The sequence below is a fragment of the Triturus cristatus genome, chromosome 6 (assembly GCF_964204655.1).
Source record: "Triturus cristatus chromosome 6, aTriCri1.1, whole genome shotgun sequence".
In the NCBI taxonomy this organism is placed as follows: domain Eukaryota; kingdom Metazoa; phylum Chordata; class Amphibia; order Caudata; family Salamandridae; genus Triturus; species Triturus cristatus.
The window spans coordinates 807,947,186-807,969,819 of record NC_140589.1 but is presented as its reverse complement, the minus strand read 5'-3'; the positions used below and the strand labels follow the sequence as shown (position 1 = coordinate 807,969,819).

The 22,634-nt window shown below is 45.1% G+C and overlaps 1 protein-coding gene across 1 annotated transcript in view; it reads left to right on the top strand.

The window, feature by feature from the left end:
- Positions 1-22,634, top strand: part of MTR (5-methyltetrahydrofolate-homocysteine methyltransferase) — a 456,618-nt gene that overhangs the window by 331,403 nt on the left and 102,581 nt on the right. The window contains exons 25-27 of the mRNA XM_085611389.1: positions 4,435-4,516; positions 11,360-11,458; positions 22,376-22,451. Of these exons, the coding sequence (XP_085467515.1) occupies positions 4,435-4,516; positions 11,360-11,458; positions 22,376-22,451 (257 nt within the window). The remainder of the gene's footprint in view (positions 1-4,434; positions 4,517-11,359; positions 11,459-22,375; positions 22,452-22,634) is intronic.

The following is a 22,634-nucleotide window of genomic DNA, read 5'->3' as shown; positions in this document are numbered from 1 at the left end:
CTGCAGAGTAGACATCCCTCAGTGCATAACGGTCTGCCCTCCGAGTCCTCCTTCGCTGCTCAGAGGAAGTTGCTGGTAATCCTACGCCTGGCCTAGGTGTCTGTCACCGATGTTATGTCTGGGGGCACTGCAGTCTGCCAATGTGCCTTTCAGGACTTGCGAAGCAGGGTAAACAACACCCTGCCAGCAATGAGCACTACTTTAGCATAAAACATACAGAGCTGCCTGGCACTGTCTGAAGTCATCATCTGCTCTGTGTGGTAACTTGTTAGAATTTTAAACAACAGAAGGTAAGGCACCATCCAATCCACGTGAGGGCCACAGACCGAGCCCATCCCTGTAATGATCAAGGTGTTGTTCTCCTTCACACGTTCACAGATCACTGACCACGTGGTCCACCCAGAAAGCCTGTCAAATGGGCTGGCAGTGGGCCTGATTGTGGGTACCACCGTGACCTTGACAGTACTGTAAAACGAAACAACTTGAACATGCCATTGCTCACCCTCTAAACTGGCTGACTCATATCTGTGCCAAAATTTGTCAGAGACTGTAGCAGCACTGCACTGCACACTAGTCACCAAGCCAGAGTAAGCCCAAAGTGCACTGGCTGTTTTTGTGACATGCAGCCAGTCCTGCTGAGCGCCTCGTTATCAGGTGGTCCCTGGATTGCTGTTATGCGTGACTAATGCAATTTAGTGCAGTGATTCGGACAGCAGCAGTAAAATGTGTTAGTGTCACCCCTGATGTGTGATACTTGGCAGAACTGATTGTTATTTATCCCTGTGTGAACATTCACAAGCACTGAGCACTGCTTTTTAGCTGTATAGGGGATCCTTGACTTGACACAAGACCACCTGGTCCAGCAGTAAGCTTGCCACAGGTTTTCCTGCAGTTTGACCCCAGTTGATAGATAAATCAATTTTAAAGATTGTCTGTTTTATTAGTATCCTCGCAATTGTTGTTTCTGAATCTGATGAATAACTACTTATTTCAGTTGGGTATTAATTATGTCAACAGTGACATGGTTTAAACGCTCAAGTAACCTTCCCAGCAGCCACACTGGCACTGGATCTTGTGCTGTTTTTGTGGAAGTCCAGAACACAAAACAATGAACCCGGCTCCGTACTACCGTATACTCTCTACTACTCATGGAGTAACGAACAGTCAACTCTTTTATCTGTCCGAATGGAATTTTTATTAGACCATTCCTGTTTCTTATTAATTTAAAAATTGATCAAAACAATTTTTTGGACTGAAAAAGAAACACAGACTTATCAAATTCACACATGAACTTACATGTATATACAATTCACATTAACATACATTTAAAGACAAAAATGGACTTAGACACAGTGAAAAAATTATTGGCAACAGCTTGCAACATGACAAAAGCAGCAAATGAATTCATACATTAATCTGATGTAAAACACATTTTTAGGAAAATTTCCATCATATACAAAATTTAGTAATAAACATGAAAATATCCAATGTTATGAACCACACGTGTTATTCCAACTCCAGCGTCAAAAGAGTATCTGAATAGTATATCAATCCTTTATCCAATAATTTCCTTCAACTCTCGCAGCATTCAGAATTAACTAAATGCCTCCCAAAATGCCAACGCGTTTCAAGACCCAGGCGAATAGTACTGGGACTATCATCAGGGCTTCATATAAATGGACCGGATATTCTACAAAAAACAAAATAAATAAATGATGCAATAACAGCGTCAACCCGAACTGACTCTCTCTCTTGTACATGTAACTAACTTAGTGAGTACCTGTTTTCTAGCGATGGAGCGTCTGCTCTAGCTTGTTTGCTCCAAGAGTTTTGGGCTTTTCTGCCACTGGACTTGTTTATGTTACTCCCTTAACACTTTGCCAGTATGAATTTCTGAAATGAAAGAACCAAAGTATTGAATGTATCTACTGCTACTCTCGACTTACACCCCCAGAGGGAAGCACCAAAAAGGTATGTACCTTTACTGCAGAGTATGGGCAGGACTGAGTTCCTTGAAGACTCTTTATTCTACAAATGAAAAAACGATATTGTCCTCATTTAACAATGTATCCAAACAGTCAAAATGCATGAAGCACTTTAAAACACTATTAACAAGCGACTTACTTTACCGCATCTTCACCAATTCAAAACTCTGAATGTAATGGACTTTCCTATTGCTCAAATACGGGCGTGCTTTCCCTCACGGGTATTATCTATAAGAAGTACAAACGTAAGCGCATTTAAGCATACGGTCGTATGTTTTTTAGTATTGTAATTTTTAACCAATCAAACACAGGGGCAAAGCAGTGACTTACTTTTCACTCAGAAACGAGAAGGAATATTCAACTCGTGCACCATGCTGGTTGTAACTCAACTCTGCATCTCAAACCAGAGCACTTCCTGTTTGGAGAGCTATGAATCATGGGAAGAGGAAATTTGCCCAATCAAAACGCTCTAAAGTCCCTCTTTTTGCAAATGCCCATGAATTGCATTATGGGATTTGTAGTATACACACTACACTCTAGATAATTCAGTCATGCCATTCAATCCAGTGGAAGCACTATCAAATTTTAAAATAAGATAAGCTTCCTTTCTCAATAATGCGGCATCAATATCAAAATAGCGTTTGGTTGTTTCAAAGCTAGACAAAGCCGTCCATTTAAAATCCTTCTCAGTATGTGAATTGTCAATAAAGTGTTGCACCATAGGGGCAGTCAACACTTTCTTTTTAATCCTAGAATGGTGCTGCGTGATCCTTTGATTTATTTGTTGATTTGTTTTGCCAACATATAATAAGGCACAAGGGCAGACAATTGCATACACTATGTTTTTTGATTTGCAGTTAGGGAATTCTGAATGGCGCCATTTGGTACCATTATGGGAAAATTCAACACCTTCAATGGTTGAATCGCAAGCTGCACACGTTCCACATTTATGATGGCCCTCAACCGGTTTCAATTGCCATTGCGATCTTAAAGACTGTATATTTTGAATGGGAAAGATGTCTGCTCGTACTAGTTGTTGACCAATACTCTTGTTTTTACTCATTGCGAACAGGGGTTTTGGAAAACTGCATTCTAATTTGTCAAGCAAGTGCCAATTTTTCATTATAACTTGCCTGAATCTGTTTGTATCAGGACCAAAAGTGGTCGCACAAATCATAGTCCCAGTACTATTCGCCTGGGTCTTGAAACGCGTTGCCATTTTGGGAGGCATTTAGTTAGTTCTGAATGCTGCGAGAGTTGAAGGAAATTATTGGATAAAGGATTGATATACTATTCAGATACTCTTTTGACGCTGGAGTTGGAATAACACATGTGGTTCATAACATTGGATATTTTCATGTTTATTACTAAATTTTGTATATGATATAAATTTTCCTAAAAATGTGCTTTGCATCAGATTAATGTATGAATTCATTTGCTGCTTTTGTCATGTTGCACGCTGTTGCCAATAATTTTTTCACAGTGTCTAAGTCCATTTTTTTCTTTAAATGTATGTTAATGTGAATTGTATATACGTGTAAGTTCATGTGTGAATTTGATAAGTCTGTGTTTCTTTTTCAGTCCAAAAAATAGTTTTGATCAATTTTTAAATTAATAAGAAACAGGAATGGTCTAACAAAAATTCCATTCGGACAGATAAAAGAGTTGACTGTTCGTTACTCCATGAGTAGTAGGAGTATACGGTAGTACGGAGCCGGGTTCATTGTTTTGTGTTCTGAATTTTGAATAGCCTTACCTGGCCCCGGTCCGTTGGGCTTAACCCCTATAGGTTTTTGCGTTTTTGTGGATTTGGCATTTACTTGCATTGTAATGAAATCATGAATGCAAATGGAGGTGAAGACAAATTGATGGCTTAAGGGTTTTAGCATAGACTAATATGATAGACCTTTTAGTACAAGTAGTTCTAAAGTACTGTGCATAGTGGAGAGTTGTTCTACAGATGAAAAGCGGGACAAAAAAAATGTGCAGGGAAAACCTTTTAGATGAAGAAATCATTACTTGATAGCAATGATATGTCTGCACTGGACAGTTAATGCTCACTCTCTTCTCTCCTTTGGAAATCTTTCTATTGCTGTCTAGACAGATAGGGAACTCAGAGGAAAGAAGCGGCCTGCACCATTTGTTAAGAGTGAGGTAATTTTGTATCGAGGCAGTGATTTGAATGTTTGCTTAATTCCCGTCTACTCTCTGTGGCTTTTTGCGTAAGTTAAGGAAAGAGAGTTTCCATCAGAAAAACAGCTAATCATTTAAGTAACTTTCTTTATGGTCTACATGTTTTCAAGCAGCAAAGGATATATGACTTTAATCATAGTGTAAATTGTGCAATAGCATGCTTTTAAATTCATTTATGTTTATTTACAATGGCAATTAAATTTTCGATGCGAAAGCATTTTTACCATTATTCTGTGCTTTTTTGTCTCTTTCCTAGAACCCACACTGCAGTTAAAATTGCACCTCGATACAGCTCTCCAGTGATCCACGTGCTTGACGCATCCAAGAGTGTAGTGGTTGTAAGTTAAACATTGTGATATCATTCTTCTTGAAAGATGTTTGATGACCTAATATGCAGACATTCCACCAGTGTTTTCATTTGACCTTTTGATTGGATCACATTCTTCTTCATAATATTTATTTAAAAAATGTATCATTTCCATACAACATACATAAAACAGATATTCACCTTGTTTAGGACCAACACACAGAGTACATACAAAAGTTAATAAACTTGATACATATATACATGATAAATATTTTTCCATTGAAATTAGAAGGTTGATGACCAGTAACAACAAGATATGGAGTTATCACGACTGAAGGGATGCATATATGTCTGATGACCATCTCCTTTTGCCATAATTTCTTTTAGCTTTTGAAGGACGCTGGCCTCTTTTTGACTCTCTCCAAAATGATATTATCTTTTTAGCCATATAGCTACAGAGTTTCTGCAAACATGTGTGTGCTGTAAATTGATAGTGTTTTCAATAGTTTATATTTTCTATTTTTGTAGACAAAATGACATATAAAGGACTTAAAAAAGAGTAAGGGATTTCAGTGTGGTGCTACCAGCAAAGATCAAGTAATAATAAGCAACTAATTCCACTAAGAGGATATCTAGAGTAATGAATTGTACCAGCTACGGAACGTTGGGCCATATCTCAAAGATAGCTCTCTAAGTCAATTGTATTAGTCAGTCTTAGGAATTGTGAGTTGCAGTAGGCTGCTTCTCCTTGTCTTAATTTTGTGGAAGTTCCTCTCAAAATGTTTGATGTAGGTGGTACAGTTTTTTGCGCTTATGAGAATTAACATAGGGCTTACCACTTTTTGACAACACTTTGGGGCCGATTCCGATTTCGGTCGGAAGGGCTCCGACCGATGGTCGGAGCCCTTCCAACCGAATCGGAAGGTGTCGGCCGGATTCCTTTCCGACCGAGCCATTCTGATGGGCTCGGTCGGAAAGGAATCCGACACGGATTTCCGGATTGCGGACGACAGGCTCGGAGAGCCCGTCCGCCGTCCGGAAATCTCCCAGTACTCCCCCGGCCGCCTCTTTGCGACCGAGGGAGTACGATGGCAGCGTTTCACTGCCTTTTCGTGCTGGTTTTTCCGGCACAAAAAGGCAGTCGGAAACTGTCTTTGGGGGCCCCCAGTAGGGCCCCCATGGGTGCGAGGCTGCTGACTGGCAGCTTGGGGGCACCTAAGGTGCCCCTCTGTGGATCCCTGCACCCGGTGGCAGGCACCTTGGGGTGCTGCCCACAGGGTGCAGGGATGAACTGCACCCGTGCTTTCAGGGATGCAGGTATACATTCCGCTCGGAATGCATGCCTGCATTGTCTTGTATATGAATGCGACCGAACCCTGTTCGGTCGCATCGTACTAGCAGGGCCGTAACCGACAACAGCAGGTAGGTCGGTTACGGCTACTGACCGATCCGTCCGACATCGCAATCGGCCCCTTTGTATTACTTTTGTACGGTGAAGGATGCAGATGGAATGGCTTTATTAAAAATGAGGAGAGTTATGTGCTGCTTGATCAAATAGAACAAAGTATGTTAAGATCTTTTGGACTCGTCTTCTACTCTTATTCTCATGACACTCAGCTGTTGGCACATATAACTCATGATGCAACTCAAAACCAGGCCAGTTTTTGGAATTGTCTCAGCATGGATTGATGAAAACGCTTTGGTCCTAAATTCAGGCAAGACGGAGATAATCTTTAGCAAAGGCACCACTGAATGCTTACCTATCTGATGGCCTTCAGATCTTGGCTGGGTTATATTTGATATCAGTCTTTATGTTAAGGAGCATGCCAACAAGCCTACATTGATGTACCTTATCTTGCTTAAAGCTCTATGGAAGATCCTCTCATTGCTATCTCCAAATTGTAGAAGGACAGTTGTCCAACCTTGTAGGACTACTATAACTCCAAGTTTTGGCAGATGCCCCTCTATCTCATTCAGAAGTTACATGTTATTCAGAACTCTGCAGTAATGCTAATTTTGAACCTAAATGATAGGAGTCGTATTGCTCTTTACTTAACTGCTTTCCGGTGACTGTCAGAAAATTAATTTCTTATAGTGTGCTTTGTATGACACACCGGGCCTAATATGGACAGGGTTTGGCCTTTTTCCAAAGGTTTTTTCAGTTTTATTTCACACACTGAGCTCTCCCTTATCCTCTGGTTGCTTTAAAATCACTCCTTGTGCTTTGAAGTCTAGAACAAGAGGCCATGTACTTTACGTCTTCATCTTCTAAGGCCTGGATGACCTCGCATGATCCATCAGACGGATTCAAGACCACCTGAATTTCTGTCATCGGTTGAATACTTTTCCATTCTCATTTTGGCTAGGTTAAATAGCTGCTCCATTCCTGAACCCTACTATATGGTTTTACTAGCGCCAAGCTTCCTCCACCATGCTTCATGGTAACTGTCATGCTTTTATAAAATAAATGACTAGTGATGGCCATAAATACAGATATGCAACTACAAATCTCACATATCACCAGAATAACTGAATTTTACAGTTGAACAAATCTGAAATCAGTATGGTTGTGACAACCATGAAAGAGTGCTGTATCTCTCTGACACAGTGCTTTGCTCACCAAAGACTCTGACATACATCACAACGTTCTTTCTTTTTACTGAGCAATCTAATGAAATAGTGTTTAATTTGATTATGTAATCTTCTTGGCCTTCCTTCTGATGTTGTGATGTCTAGCTAATCTTGGTTACTCCCAATAGATTTTTCTTGACCCTCAGATAATGTAGGCATACATACCTGTGTAATATTTGGAGTGGAGAAAGGGACAGGGACACTCTCCCAAACATACCTCAAAAAGATCTATGTTACTAACCGACAAACTGTCCTGAGACAACTAGTATATTTTTCTGTGGTCATCTCACCCTGTTTCCAGAGCCAGCCCTTACACATGACATATGGAGTAGTATTGTTAAAGGCTTTAATACGTGTCCAACATAAAATGATTTTCACTAGCTCGTACAAAGGCTAAGCTGAGTTATCTATATTTTATATATCATCTTATTAACTAACAAATGATAGTTATAATAAAAGGAAGAAAATATTAGTTGTTGTGAGTCTGTTTTATTAGGTTTGCCGAGATGGAATATAGGGACAAACTACAAATGATCAGAATATGTTTTTACTTGAAAGTATTTTTTGTAGTATCCTGTCAGATACCCCACAAGGCTCGCCTGTGGCTTGCGGAGTGTTCTCACAGAGACGATATGAGCTATCGCCCCCGTACCCACCTCACCCCAGTATGTAGCTTACACCAACGGGGATGGAGATGGATCGGGGAAGGTAGCCAAGGAGGGTAGGGATGAGGCGTGGATGGTCAACAGATAACCCGGGAACCTCCCTGGGATGTGACAGCCTTCGATTCTGCCTGGGAAGGAAAACAAGGGAGATCAGTTAGAGCCGGAACGCGCAACCTCCTATCTAAGTTACCTCTTATGTGCCTGGGGCTCTGATAATCACCTGGTAAAGAGAGCGTGGTGAAAAAAGGAAAAAACCACAACGATAAGCGCTCCTGCGCGATCTGCTCCCTTCGAACTGAAAACAGGAGTGAAGATAACTAGCGTCCTTGCGCCATAACGTAAAGAAAAACAAAGCGCTCCAGCGCGGTGTCTGCAAATGCCCTCAAAGCGCTCCCAGCGCGGTGTCCAGCAACTGCCCCCAAGCGCTCCAGCGCGGTGTCAGCAAATGCCCCCAAGCGCTCCAATGCGGTGTCAGCAAAAACCCTCTAAGCGCTCCCAGCGCGGAATCTGCAAATGTCATCAAAGCGCTCCAGCACGGTGTCAGCAAATGCCCTCTAAGCGCTCCCAGCGCGGTGTCCAAAAACTACCCCCCCAAGTGCTCCAGTGCGGTGTCAGCAAATACCCCCAAAGTTTACACCAACCTGCTCTGAGGTCCGGAATATAGAGGCAACAGGAACGACATCAGCGTTAATCCGAAGCGCTGAGCCGGCGGGAACCGCTGTGGTTTATGCGGTGTCCCCTGGAAGCGCTTGGATGACGCAGCAGCGGTTTCCGGTCGGAAGCTAGACCGCCAACCGCCTGCTACGTGACAGGAACGAAAACCCGATCCCGCATGCGCAAAGAGGTAACGCGCTGCCGACTGCCGGGAACCATGACAGTACCCCCTCCCAAGACAGACCCAACCCCTTGGTCAGATAGGGGTGGCAGGGCGAGGGCTAAGCGGGTGGCCAATGTGGAATGCCCGCACCAGCAGGGAGGCATGACGGACATGAGACAGGGGCTCCCAGGACCGCTCCTCCGGACCATACCCTTTCCAGTCAACTAGATAGTAAAGCCTCCCCCGGGTACGACGGGAACCCAATATCGCTCTAACCTCGTACTCAAGGTGATCGTCTCTAAGAACCGGGGAAGGAGGAGAGGAGCGAGCACACTCAGGGTGAACGGCTCGCAGCAGGGACACATGGAAGACTGGGTGTATTCTCATGTGAGGAGACAACGTGAGTTTCAATGCAACTGGGTTCACTACCTTCTCAATAATGTAAGGCCCCACAAAACGGGGCAGGAGCTTTTTGGGACCATGTTATTAGCTAACAAATGATAGTTATAATAAAAGGAAGAAAACATTAGTTGTTGTGAGTCTGTTTTATTAGGTTTGCCGAGATGAAATATAGGGACAAACTACAAATGATCAGAATATGTTTTTACTTGAAAGTATTTTTTGTAGTATCCTGTCAGATACCCCACAAGGCTCACCTGCGGCTTGCGGAGTGTTCTCACAGAGACGACATGAGCTATCGCCCCCGTACCCACCTCACCGCAGTACGTAGCTTACACCAACGGGGATGGAGATGGATCGGGGAAGGTAGCCAAGGAGGGTAGGGATGAGGCGTGGATGGTCAACAGATAACCCGGGAACCTCCCTGGGATGTGACAGCCTTCGATTCTGCCTGGGAAGGAAAACAAGGGAGATCAGTTAGAACCGGAATGCGCAACCTCCTATCTAAGTTACCTCTTATGCGCCTGGGGGTCGAATAATCACCTGGTAAAGAGAGCGTGGTGAAAAAAGGAAAAAACCAAAACGATAAGCGCTCCTCCGCGATCTGCTCCCTTCGAACTGGAAACAGGAGTGAAGATAACTAGCGTCCTTGCGCCATAACGTAAAGAAAAACAAAGCGGTGTCTGCAAATGCCCCCAAAGCGCTCCCAGCGCGGTGTCCAGCAACTTCCCCCAAGCGCTCCAGCGCGGTGTCAGCAAATGCCCTCTAAGCGCTCCCAGCGCGGTGTCCAGCAACTGCCCCCCAAGCGCTCCAGCGCGGTGTCAGCAAATGCCCCCAAAGTTTACACCAACCTGCTCTGAGGTCCGGAATATCGAGGCAACAGGAACGAGTGGGTGCTATGTTTTCTTATCCTTACCTAGCCTTCAGTTTTGATTTCTTTGCATACACTTCCAAAGCAGGAGGTTGGTTAAGAATGTTTTTTTTAAAAGGCCGTGAAGCTAAAGCGTTGGGACTGGTCCCTCTGCGTGTAGGGCCATTGTTTGTCTCCCCTGCTTTGGCCGCCCAGCCTCAAATGGTAAACATGGACAGGGAAAGTCAGTGGCTTAGCCCTGCCCTGAGACGGGCATAGTACCTTCCACAGTAACACAGTGGTCCTTTGGCAGAAGGGCTGTTGGGTCAAGGATTTCTAATGGCAAAGGCTGCTGAGCCTTTGCTGTCTAAAACCTAGCCGTTCCCCACCTTTACATGAGACTTGATAATCACAGAGTTGGTGGGTGGGAGCACTGCCATGGTGCTCAACCCTGCCAAACTCTAAATGATCCCCTTACTCTCCTGATGCTCTGAGCATTGTTTAAACAAAAATGAACAACGTTTCTAAGTGAGTGGTCCTTTTTACCATTTTTTGCGGACAGTTAGAAAGTAAGCAAGTTCCAGAAAGCTTGACTCTTTGTGGTACCAGTGACTTCATAGGCACTGCACCCATATTTAGATACATTTAGAGATGGCGAGCTGCAGCTGGATATCATGGTCTGTGTTATTTAACTTTGTCAAGGACTGCACTGGAGCTTTTCAGGTGACAAAGGATTTTCTGGATCCTGAGGTTCAGTTAACCCACACTGATTGGGTATTATTAAGGACATATTTTTTTTTATAAATTACTCTATTCTGTTTTAAGATTATTCTCACATTGTTTCTAGTTACTCTAGTGTTGGGAATCATTTTGAAGGAACTGACAGTTAGGCACATGGATTAGTACCAAGAGCGTCATCACGTTTGAGGGTTGTTGGAAAAAAGCGGATGCACCCGTTCATAACAGCCACGCTAGTTGAGAACCAGTTTACAACGCCCCTTTTTAGGGACATTAAAAAGCACTTTTGTAGTGGAGGTTGTTCATAAGAACAATAGCGTGAAATCACTTTATAGACTATATGCACATATATTAGCTGCATTGTCAAAGAACACCTTATTGCTCTCTAGTTGTGTATAGTCAATTTTGTTATGCTATGCTATGTATTGTAATCTAACCATTGTACTCATGGTAATTTAATAAACCCATGGGCCCCAGAACAAGCGGATTGGGAACACTTTGCTTTTTATTCTTTTCTTCCTTCTGACTGTTTGACACTGCTTTAATGTGGCTTGCACTAATGACATGTAACTGATTTACAGATCTGATATAACCTAACATGACGTTGTTGGTGTAAATTGCTAAAAAAAATCTTAATTGCAACTAGAGTATTTCGAAATGGGTCAGCTTTAATTCATATGTAGTTTGATGTCTCGTCTTTTAATATGTCTAGGCACTGCTCATATTTATACATTATCCTGCATATTACATTTTATGACCCCTCTTTCATTTCAGTGCTCTCAACTGCTTGATGAAAATATAAAAGACGATTTCTTTGAGGAAATAACAGAGGAGTATGAAGAGGTTCGACAGGATCACTATGAATCTTTGAAGGTACGTAACCTATAAAGAGCTTTTCTATTTTCCCTGTTTTGTCCTTTCATCAACATTATTTCACACAGGGTTTATATAGACTTTCCAGCAGCTGTTCCTTCTCTACCGTTAATGTGGACACTCTGTTCCACTGTTTTCCTGGACAGTTGAACACGTGAGATTGACCTGCTTGTAATGGACCTGTCTAGTAATGTATTCCATTCTGTGGAAGTTCTCCATCCCATTTCTGAACCGCAGAGGAAGCCATCACTGTATTTATGTCCCTGGAATGCTTACAGCTGGATGAGCATGTAATCTCAATCAATCATTTAATCAATACAGTTATAGAGCGCGCTACTCACCCGTGAGGGTCTCAAGGCGCTTAAGGGAGGGGGGTGCCGCTATTGATCGAATAGCCAGGTCTTGAGGTGTTTCCTGAAGGTGAGATGGTCCTGGGTCAGTCGTAGGTGTGCGGGGAGGGAGTTCCATGTTTTGGCTGCCAGGTAGGAGAACGATCTTCCTCCGGCGGTGGTTCTGCGAATCCGTGGGATGGTGGCGAGGGCGAGGCTGGCGGAGCGGAGCTGGCGGGTGGGAGTGTAGAACGAGAGGCGGCTGTTGAGGTATTCGGGGCCCATGTCGTGGAGTGCTTTGTGTGCGTGGGTGAGGAGTCTGAACGTGATCCTCTTGCTGACGGGGAGCCAGTGCAGGTTTCTCAGGTGGGCGAATATGTGGCTCTGGCGAGGGATGTCGAGGATGAGTCGTGCGGAGGCGTTCTGTATGCGCTGAAGTCTTTTCTGAAGTTTGGCGGTGGTTCCTGCGTATAGGGCGTTTCCGTAGTCCAGTCGGCTGGTGACGAGGGCCTGGGTGACGGTCTTTCTGGTTTCGGTGGGGATCCACCAGAAGATTTTTTGGAGCATGCGCAGGGTGTTGAAGCAAGAGGACGAGAGGGCGTTGACTTGCTTGGTCATCATGAGGGAGGAGTTCAGGATGAATCCCAGGATGCGTGTGTGGTCTGAGGGTGTTGGCGCGGAGCCCAGCGCTGTGGGCCACCAGGAGTTGTTCCAGGCGGATGGGGATTGTCCGAGGATGAGGACCTCCGTCTTGTCTGAGTTCAGCTTCAGGCGACTGAGCTTCATCCATTCTGCGACGTCTTTCATTCCTTCCTGGAGGTTGGTTTTGGCGGTGGCTGGGTCTTTGGTGAGGGAGAGTATCAGCTGGGTGTCGTCGGCATAGGAGATGATGTTGATGTTGTGTTTGCGTGCGATGGCGGCGAGGGGGCTCATGTAGATGTTGAAGAGGGTTGGGCTGAGTGAGGAGCCTTGGGGTACGCCGCAGATGATCTCGGTGGCCGCTGAGCGGAAGGGAGGGAGGCGGACTCTGGGTTCTGTCGGAGAGGAACGAGGTGATCCAGTCCAGGGCCTTTCCTTGGATCCCAGTGTTGAAGAGGTGGGTTATTAGGGTGCAATGGCATACGGTATCAAAGGCTGCCGAGAGGTCTAGGAGGATGAGAGCAGTTGTTTCTCCGTTGTCCATCAGGGTCCTGATGTCGTCGGTGGCTGCGATGAGGGCGGTCTCGGTGCTGTGGTTGCCTCGAAATCCGGAATGGGACAGGTCGAGCGAGTTGGTTGCCTCGAGGAATGCAGTCAGCTGTTTGTTGACGGTCTTCTCGATGACTTTAGCCGGGAAGGGAGGAAGAGAGATGGGGCGGAAGTTCTTGAGGTCTTTGGGGTCCGCTGTGGGTTTCTTCAGAAGGGCATTGATTTCCGCGTGCTTCCAGCTCTCAGGGGAGGAGGCTGACGCGAATGAGTTGTTGATGACGTTCTGGAGGTGGGGTGCGATGATGATGTCAGCTTTGTTGAAGATATGATGGGGGCATGGATCAGAGGGGGAGCCAGAGTGGATGGTGTTCATGGTGTGGGTGGTGTCTTCAGTGCTGATGGTGGTCCAGGTGCTGAGGGTGGTGGTGGGGATCGTTGGTTCGGTGGCTGGAGGCGGCGTCTGGGGTCTAAAGCTGTCGTGTATGTCTGCGATCTTGCGGTGGAAGAACGTGGCAAGGGAGTTGCAGAGGTCTTGTGATGGTGTGATGTCGTTGTTGCTGGCGCTGGGGTTGGAGAGCTCGTTGACGATGCTGAAGAGTTCCTTGCTGTTGTGGGTGTTGCTGTTTAGCCGCTCTTTGAATGATGTCCTTTTGGTGGTGCGGATCAGCTGGTGGTGTTCGCGAGTGGCGTTTTGGAGGGCTGTCATGTTTTCTGTAGTCCCTTCGTGGCGCCAGGTTTTTTCGAGTGTCCGGCAGGATTTCTTTGATTCTTTGAGGGCGTCAGTGAACCATGAGGTTTTCCTGTTGCCGGTCTTGCCTGGGGGGTTCTTCAGTGGGGCAAGGTCGTCGGCGCAGTTGGTGATCCACTGTGTGAGGTTGTGGGCTGCGTCGTTTGTGTCAGCGGTGTCGACTGGCGGGTTCTGGCTCAGTGATGAGAGGAGCTGGTCTGTGGTGATTTTGCTCCAGCATCTGCAGGGGATTTGTTGCGTGCGGTGTTGTGCTGTGGTCTTTTTGAAGGTGAAGTGGATGCATCTGTGGTCGGTCCAGTGTGGTCCGGTGGAGTGGCTGAAGGAGACGTGGTTGCTCGTGGAGAAGATGGGGTCGAGCGTGTGGCCAGCGAGGTGGGTGGGGATGTTCACCAGTTGTTTGAGTCCGAGGTTGGCGAGGTTGTCGAGCAGTGTGGTGGTGTTGTTGTCGTTGTTTTTCTCCAGGTGGAAGTTCAGGTCCCCTAGGAGGATGTATTCTGGTGAGGCTAGGGCGTGCAGGCTGATGAAGTCGGCGATGGTTTCGCTGAATTGTGTGCGTGGGCCCGGGGGTCTGTAGATGAGCGTTCCTCTAAGGGTGGTCTTGGGGTCGGTGCGAATCTGGAAGTGTAGGTGTTCGGCGTCGGGGAATGTGTCTTCGGCGTTGGTCGTGATGTTGATGGTGTTCCTGTAGATGATGGCGATTCCTCCTCCGGTTTGGTTGACGCGGTCCTTCCTGGTGATCTTGTAGCCGTCCGGGATGGCTATGGCGATGTCGGGGACCGAGGAGGCGTTCATCCAGGTTTCCGTGAGGAAGGCGACGTCAGGTGCTGTTGTGTCGAGGAGGTCCCAGAGTTCGACGGCGTGTTTGTGGACGGAGCGTGTGTTGAGGAGGATGCATTTGAGGTGGTTGTTGTTGTTGCTTGGTCCGGCGGGCGGGGGGCAGGTTCGGAGGCAGGTAAATTTGCAGGCTTGACAGGTGAATGGTCCGTGGGTGCGCTTCGGGGTGGCTCGGTGGCAGGCATGTGGTCGTCCGGTGTTGAGTGCGTTGAGGGTGGCGGAGTTGTATCTCAGTCGAGGTTTCTGGCTCCGGCGGGGGCCAGGGGTTCTGGCACTGGGCGCGGTCCAGGCACGGACGGGCGCAGACGGGATTGCGTTTGGCACGCCCGCTGCACGTGTCCGCTGCGCGGCCTCCATATGAGGGGGAGAGGGAGGGAGGAGCAGCTGGGAGGCGGGAGCGGGGCGGCGAATGGGAGACAAGGGGGCGGGGCCGCTGGGATGCAGCAGCGGGAAAAGAAAAACGGCGGGGTCATGGAGGCAAGGGGACAGCAAAGTAAGGGGGCTCAATGGGGGGAGGACGAACACACAGGGGTACAGAAGGCAAAATGGTACAGGGGTACAATCGCGCAGAAACAACCAGGAGTAAACAAACAGAGGCAAAGACAATCACGCAAAAACAACCAGGAGTAAACAAACAGAGGCAAAGACAAGGCAGCACAGTACTTAACCTGGAGGCAGGCGGCTTAATACGGGCGCAGTGGCAGCAGAACACCAGTCACACAGGGGGCTGTGTGGCGGTGAGGGGAGCGACCTGCCTGGTGACAGGGTCAAAGGTCGCTCTCTGCAGTCTCACATGAGGCAGTTGGCCTACCACCACTCCATCTTCCCTTGCCTTTCCTGTACATACTCAGTTTCTTTGACTCTTCTTTATTGAGCAGTCAAACTGCTAAGGCTATAACAAACTAAGAGACACTCCATACCCATCCTTCAGTTGTAAAACCCTTTCCTTCACCTGGCCATATCACTGGACATGCACATCTCTGCAATGGTAGATGCAGCAGAACTTGTGTACATAGTCAAGGAATGGTGCCTCTCACCAATGTGCCAGAGAAAAGTCTTAGACCGTCTGTGTTATGATGAAACATTCTAGCTAGAAATCTTCTTCTGAATGTGGAGAGGTCAATCTTGCCCTTCCTGTTGAAGTGGTAGAGTACCCCAGGGATAAGGTGGAAGTATTACAATTGCGTCACAGCCATATTTTCACCATTACCAGAGAGCCAGTCCCACCCAGACCTACATGTTCTTGGACAAATGGGCCAAGCCTCAGGAACAGAGGACCCTCCAGAGACCAAATCCTCTTCTACTTGTGAGATCAGTTGCACTTTCTGGTCAACTCAGTTCTACTTTAGGGTATGATGGTCCCAGGCAACCTTTGAATGGTGGTACTGAATAGTCTCTTTTGTTGGCTGTAGTTGTGTTAGAACTGTTACACCAGGAGTCAAGCATGTCTCTCTCTCGGGTTGCAGATCGAGGAACAAAGTTGAACTTTTCTACAGGTAATCTGGAGTCTTTACTGGTGGTTGATTCAAAGAAAGTGACCCCCTTGGCCTGAACAAAGTGATACCAAAGGGGATGATGGACGGAGCATTTCAGCAAATCAAACACTCACCCCCAGTAAACTGATCTGGGTTTAATCCATCATCATTCTTTAGCTCACTCCACCACCCCAGTTCTGACATGGCCATATGCAAATCAGTCTGACCCTGTGCCTCATGGGAACAGTCCAGCCCGAACTGCCAAGCCATGTCTTCCCTGGACCGGAAACAAGCTTCCTAGGACCGGGCACAGAGTCAGACTGATTTGCATATGGCCATGTCTGAACTGGGGTGGTGGAGTGAGCTAAAGAATGATGATGGATTAAACCCAGATCAGTTGACTGGGGGTGAGTGTTTGATTAGCTCAAACGCCCCGTCCATCATCCCCTTTGGTATCGCTTTGTTCGCCCTAAGTTGGCAGGGTATGCCCATACGTGGGTCCCTTGCTCACTTTGCCACTGGATTCAAGATAGCCTGGCTGAAGAGGGTTATGAACCCGAAACCGGTCCCAGGATGCTTGTTTCCGGTCCAGGGAAGACCTGGCTTAGCAGTTCGGGCTGGACTGTTCCCATGAGGCACAGGGTCAGACTGATTTGCATATGGCCATGTCTGAACTGGGGTGGTGGAGTGAGCTAAAGAATGATGATGGATTAAACCCAGATCAGTTGACTGGGGGTGAGTGTTTGATTAGCTCAAACGCTCCGTCCATCTTCCCCTTTGGTATCCCCTTGGCCTGAAGGCATGAAATGTCACTGCAAGAAGAATTGTACAAATGTTTGGCACAATACCTGTCCATGCAGAAACACAGTAAGCACAAGAAGAAGCGGAAACATTGAAAGGCATCGGCCCACACTGATCTTTGCTCGTGGGTCAGCTGTCTGCTGTAGTCTTATTAAGAGATTGCTGGTGATACATCTGGTACAACAGTATGTGGTCCTACCGTGAACCATGTTCCTACTGTCATCCTTACTGACCCAGCGTTGAAATTGGCAGTAGTCTATCTTGTGCAGCCATAGATCCCCTGCTCTAAGAGTCTGCCAGTACCGGTTGCCTACTTTGGATTTAATCTGCTAGGGAGATTTTCCTGTGCCCCCACCCCCCCTCTGAGGGAAGTTGGGTTCTATGGCAGGCAGGTTGGACACGCTCTATCAGACCAGGATTGCTTGCTACAAACTCTCCTTGCACCCACTTTGCCTCATGTTGTTCTTCATTCTGAACTCAAACTCATTTTTTTAATTTCTGGGTATGTAACCAGTGGCTAGAGAGCCTGTTATAATCCTTCTTCTATAATTTCCAGTATATTTGGGGCAAGTCCTACCAATTCTTCTTCAGATCCCAGTTCCAGTTGTTTGATTTCTCCCTGCACTGTGAATCATGCCACATCGGTTTGTAATAGGCCCACTCCGGGATTAGCCTTTTTTTGTTAGGGTAGAAAACTAGTTAAAAACAATTTCATTAATTTATAATTACCATTACATTCATTTATTGAAAACATTTCTATACCTCTTTGAACTTCTCATGATTATTCATGCTGAAGGAATAAAAGATTGGAATTGCATGACTCTATGCAGTTTACCATTCCAGTTATTGAGAGTTGATACCTTAATTGATTTCTAATTTTGCATGATCAAAGAATGTGTGATTGATGCATGTAAATAAGATTTTATTTCATTGAGTGATCTAGTCAATTGTTTATGCAAAATTGATGCTTATAGTATTGTATAGGGATAAGCATTGATATTATAATCAATTCTGGAGCTGACAAACTGAAAATCTTTAACCCAAAGTAAGGTGAGTTGCAGTAAGAGCCTCACCATATGCCCCTAGCCTCCCACAGTACTATTTGAACATCTGAAAGATGTGACTAAAACATTTTCCTAGTACCAGGAATACTAGAAACCTTAAAAGTATAAAAAAGCTTCCATGTTGCAAAAAAGTCAATACGCCTAACATTAGCTTCACAAACTGATTAATAGCTGAAATGAGAGATTTCCAGCCACATTTTACTAGAAATTTTAATCTGGATCTCTTTACCCCATTTATTGAAAAGCTTCGCTAATAAATCATCAATGGCATCTTGTTTGCGAATTTCATATCAATTTCCGAGACACTTCATTTGTATCCCTGAATAATGCTTAAACAATTTCATTTGAATATGGCTTATTATTATTCAGCTATAGTTTTAAGAATTATTAGATCTGAATAAAAGTAACCAAACAGCAGGACAAATTAGTGTTATAACAGTACTGGATCTGATCCCAAGTTTTCCATTGGACACTTAGAATAAAAATTAGTCACGGTTTATGGTGGGGAAAGAGCACCTTCAGTTCGCAGTGCTTTCCTTAGGCCTCACCAGTGCCCCTAAGGTGTTCACAAAGGTATTGTCAATGGTTACTGCACATTTTTTAAGGTTTTTGGTGCTAGTCTACCCTCTACCTCGGCTAGTGGCTGCTGAAGCAGTCATCACCACTTCCAGACTACCTCCTCATATTATTGCGTTTCACAATCAACATGTCAAAAGCACACCTGTCTCCTTCACAGATGCTCACTTCCATTGGAGCTATTCTGGACATTCTGGAGCGGAGAGACCAGGACATTTGTGTTATGATCCCTATGTTTCACCTTCTGTCCTGGGTCTCAGTGAGGAGTATTCTGAGGCTACTGCTACTGCAATTGTTGGCCTCCTGCATCCTGATGGCCAAGCATTTCAGATGACATCACATGCTCTGTAGTGGAATCTAAAGTACCAATGGGCACAGCATCAGGAGGATCTGTTCAATTTTGTCTAGATTTCAGTGTAGATTGCAAAAGAGTTGCAATGGCTGCTGCTAGTCTGTGATTGTGTAAGCGGCAGACCCTTGCCCTTACCCTACCTCGAGTTGACAGTGGTGATGGATGCATCACTACTGGGTTGGGGCACTTATCTAGGCGAGGTAGAGATCAGAGGCATCTGGTCTTCGGTGGGCGCATGGCTCCGCATCAACCTGTGGGAGCTGTGGGCTATCAGTTTGGCGTTGAAAGCTTTCCTGCCATCCATCAAAGGGAATTTGGTACACATGCTCATGGACAATACCACCACCATGTGGTACTTCAACAAACAGAGCAGGGCTATGGACTCTGTATCGGGAAGCCTTACACCTCTGGAAGTGGTTAGATAGCTAGGAAATTGTCCTAGTGGTGCCCCACTTAGCGGGATCTCTAAACTCCAGAGCGGACAAATTCTGCCATTTATGCCTAATGGATCATGAACTGCAGCTACATCCTTACATGGCAAAGGGTATCTTTTCAGAATGAGGACAACCTTGGCTCGATCTATTCACCACTGCCGAGAATGGGCAATGTAAACATTTTTACAATTTGGAATTCTCAAGATGGCTCTCTCTTGGAGATGCGTTCCACCTGGCATGGAACTTGGGATTCCTGTACGCCTTCCCACCGCTACCACAGCTGCACATAGTTCTGAAGAAGTTCAGAATAGACTGAGCAAGGAGAGTGTGGTACCAGAACTCCTAGGCATAAGCATCTATCCTCCGATCAGGTTGTTGCTTCAGGAGCAACGTCTCTCATAGCAGAAGGGCATGATCCTGTATCTGGGCCTGCACTATCTTCATCTCTTTGTTTGGAGATTGAGCGGCGAAAGTTGACTGCAAGGAACCCCAAGTCATTGATGTTATTCTAGCAGTTGGTGTCCCTCCACAAAATGCAAAATGGTGTGGGAGGGAACATGGGTACCAAACCTTTAATGAACCGCATCACAACAGGTGATTTAAACAAGGTTGGTCTGGAAAAAACAGAGTGTGAAAGGGCTGACAAATAACCATCAGTGATTCCCACTGCAAGTCTTTTCTGAGCCACAGGTAAAAAAAACACCAAAACATCTGGCAGATTAGCTTGCAGGGGGTCAGTATTGAGGAGTATTGCGGACCCCACACCAGGCTACAAATTTGTTGCAGCTGCCTGCATAAATAGATTTTGTAGGAGGACACATGGCTTGAAAGGAAAACATCCACATCCTCAGAAGGTAGATAAAATGCAGTCAACTGCCCCTCTCAATCTCCACACATGGATTTGTAGATTGTGCAGGTTCGCATTCAGGACCCTGCCCTGCTGCTGTGACAGAAGATTAATCAGAAGCGGTATCCTGATCGCAGGACAAATGCTCATGCCCAGAAGTTCTGGATACCACACTCTCCTAGGTCATTCCAGAGCCACTAGGATGACTTGAGCCTGGTCGCTCCACCAGCAAGAGTCTTACCAGTAAGTAGTTTGTTAATTAAGTTGTGTATGAATTAAATAAGATATATATATTTTTTTTTAAATAAGTACACTGGTTATTGATTAAGAATGTCTGTGCACTTTGTGGAGTGCATTATGAAAGGATGGTGTATTTACAAAATCGACAACCCTGGTTGGATATTCAATTTGTTATTCCAAGTGAGATAATTGTATTGTACTTGCACTCCTGCTCAACTTCCTAGCTTCTCCCTTGGGCTAAGTCTCACCTTCTCGTCCACAGCTACCCAGAGAAGTCAGCAGGGTGGGTGAAAGGAGCAGAAATGTTCTTTCATAGACCCCTCTTTACTGGGGAATAGCTGTAATCTCTGTATAAATTTAGATTTTGCTAGATTGTCTCTGCGACAGAAAATTCCTGGTAAAATGCATGCAGGCAGCGCAAAAGATATTTCATTGTAAGGATCTAGAATGGGTAAACTGAGTTAGCTTACTGTCACTGACTATGAACGCAAGGTCAAAAGGATGAGAAATCTTCTTGTGCTGCTTCTCCCCTCTGGCAGATACCCAACTGAAACTGAGCTCTCCATAGGAAATCGAAATTCCTAGATAGATTGTTGGGTTGTGAAGTGATGCAAAGTTGTTTTGCCCACAGATTTTTGAAGCTTTTTTAAACTTAACTATCATTAGCTGAGTGATGGTTGCACAGTTGTAATAAGAGAAATCTTGCACAGAATGATTTGTGTGAGAAGTTTGACACAACCACTTTATCAAGAACCTTCTCGCACTGGAACGTTTGGTGAAATTGGCATCTGAGCAATCTTTGAAGACTTTGCAAAGTGTGAATTTTCCAGTGAAGCAAGCATATGTTTTGCTTGTGTGTACTTCTACTGTTATTTTTCTAATGAAGATAGGAAAATCATATGCTATGAGATTTGGATTTTATTTGTATTGTGGTTAGTCAATCGTGTTTAGGAAAAATAAGTGTGAATGTTGTATATCTAGGCTAATATTGTTGCAAATAACATCAATGACTCCTACCCTCTTGAACCCAAACACGTATCTAGCCTCTTTTGTGTAATAGAAGACCAGAGACAGAATGAGAAAAAAAGATTGTGAGAGCGTATTGTGTTGTTTATGAAAATCTTTAGTTATATCGGTGGTAGGCTGTCAACTGAAATGCATTTTTCCACTCATAAAGTTACTAGATTATAACTAACTGCAAATGGATTGCTGTGACTGTAAGTTATATTGCAACCCAGTTTTCTATAATGGTATTGACTAAAATGGGTGCTAGGCCAGACCACTGTTTCCATTGAATATTTCTGAGGAAGTACGTGGATTTTCGGTGTTTCATTTGGAATCAGCCATTTACTCATCTTTACTCTTTTCAATATATTTATTTTTGCTGAAAGTATTTTGTCTGTCTGTATTTTTAATTCTGTTTAAGTCTTTAAAGCTTTGTGGTGGGCTCTCTTTATGCTTCCATCCAGCTCATTTAAACTCTTTGCTCGCTCTTATGTAAAGCACTATACATCATTCGCTCTGTTGTGTTTCCCCCCTGACTGAAGCTCTCTTGTGATCAACGTGGGTGCTCTCGCCTCCTTTTCTGGTGCTGGCCTTTGCTGTGTGCAGTGCATCTTTCCTTTGGATGAGCTCTATGTCAGACTGTAACGGAAACTAAATTAGCCCTGGCACAGATGTTCAAACCAGCCTCGCGCTTCTAGTCAGTGCGGTCTGTGTGTGCCATGAGGGCTTTCATAGTTAGCTCATGCCAGCCCACCCAAATCTATAGTCCACTGGGAAAATACCAGAGTGGTATAGTGTCCAGTCCGCCCCTGGCTCTAGCTCGGAATTTTGCTGTTTTACACCACTCCACATAACTGGTGTTGTCCCCTTGTGTTCATGTAGACATTCCACTTTTTTTTGTCTCTGGTGTCCCATTCCCCCCACCCCCTCCCCGCTTAAAATATCGCTATTTTTGTTTTAATATTGCTTCATGTAGATGTTAAATAATTGATAACATGACTAGATACATTTCTTTTTTTTTCAGGAAAGAAGATATTTGACATTAGAGCAAGCAAGAAACAAAGGTTTATTTATAGATTGGGATTCCACTCATCCACCCGGTTAGTACCATGTAGTTTCTAAAGATACTTTATTAGACTTCTTATTCACATAAATATATCAGTCATCCAACATACAAGAATTATGCTAAACAGCTTACAATAAACATTGAAAACATCTTGTTGTAAAAAACAGACAATAGTACACTTAAAAGGAAATGACAAAGAAGGTAGTTCCAACAGTGG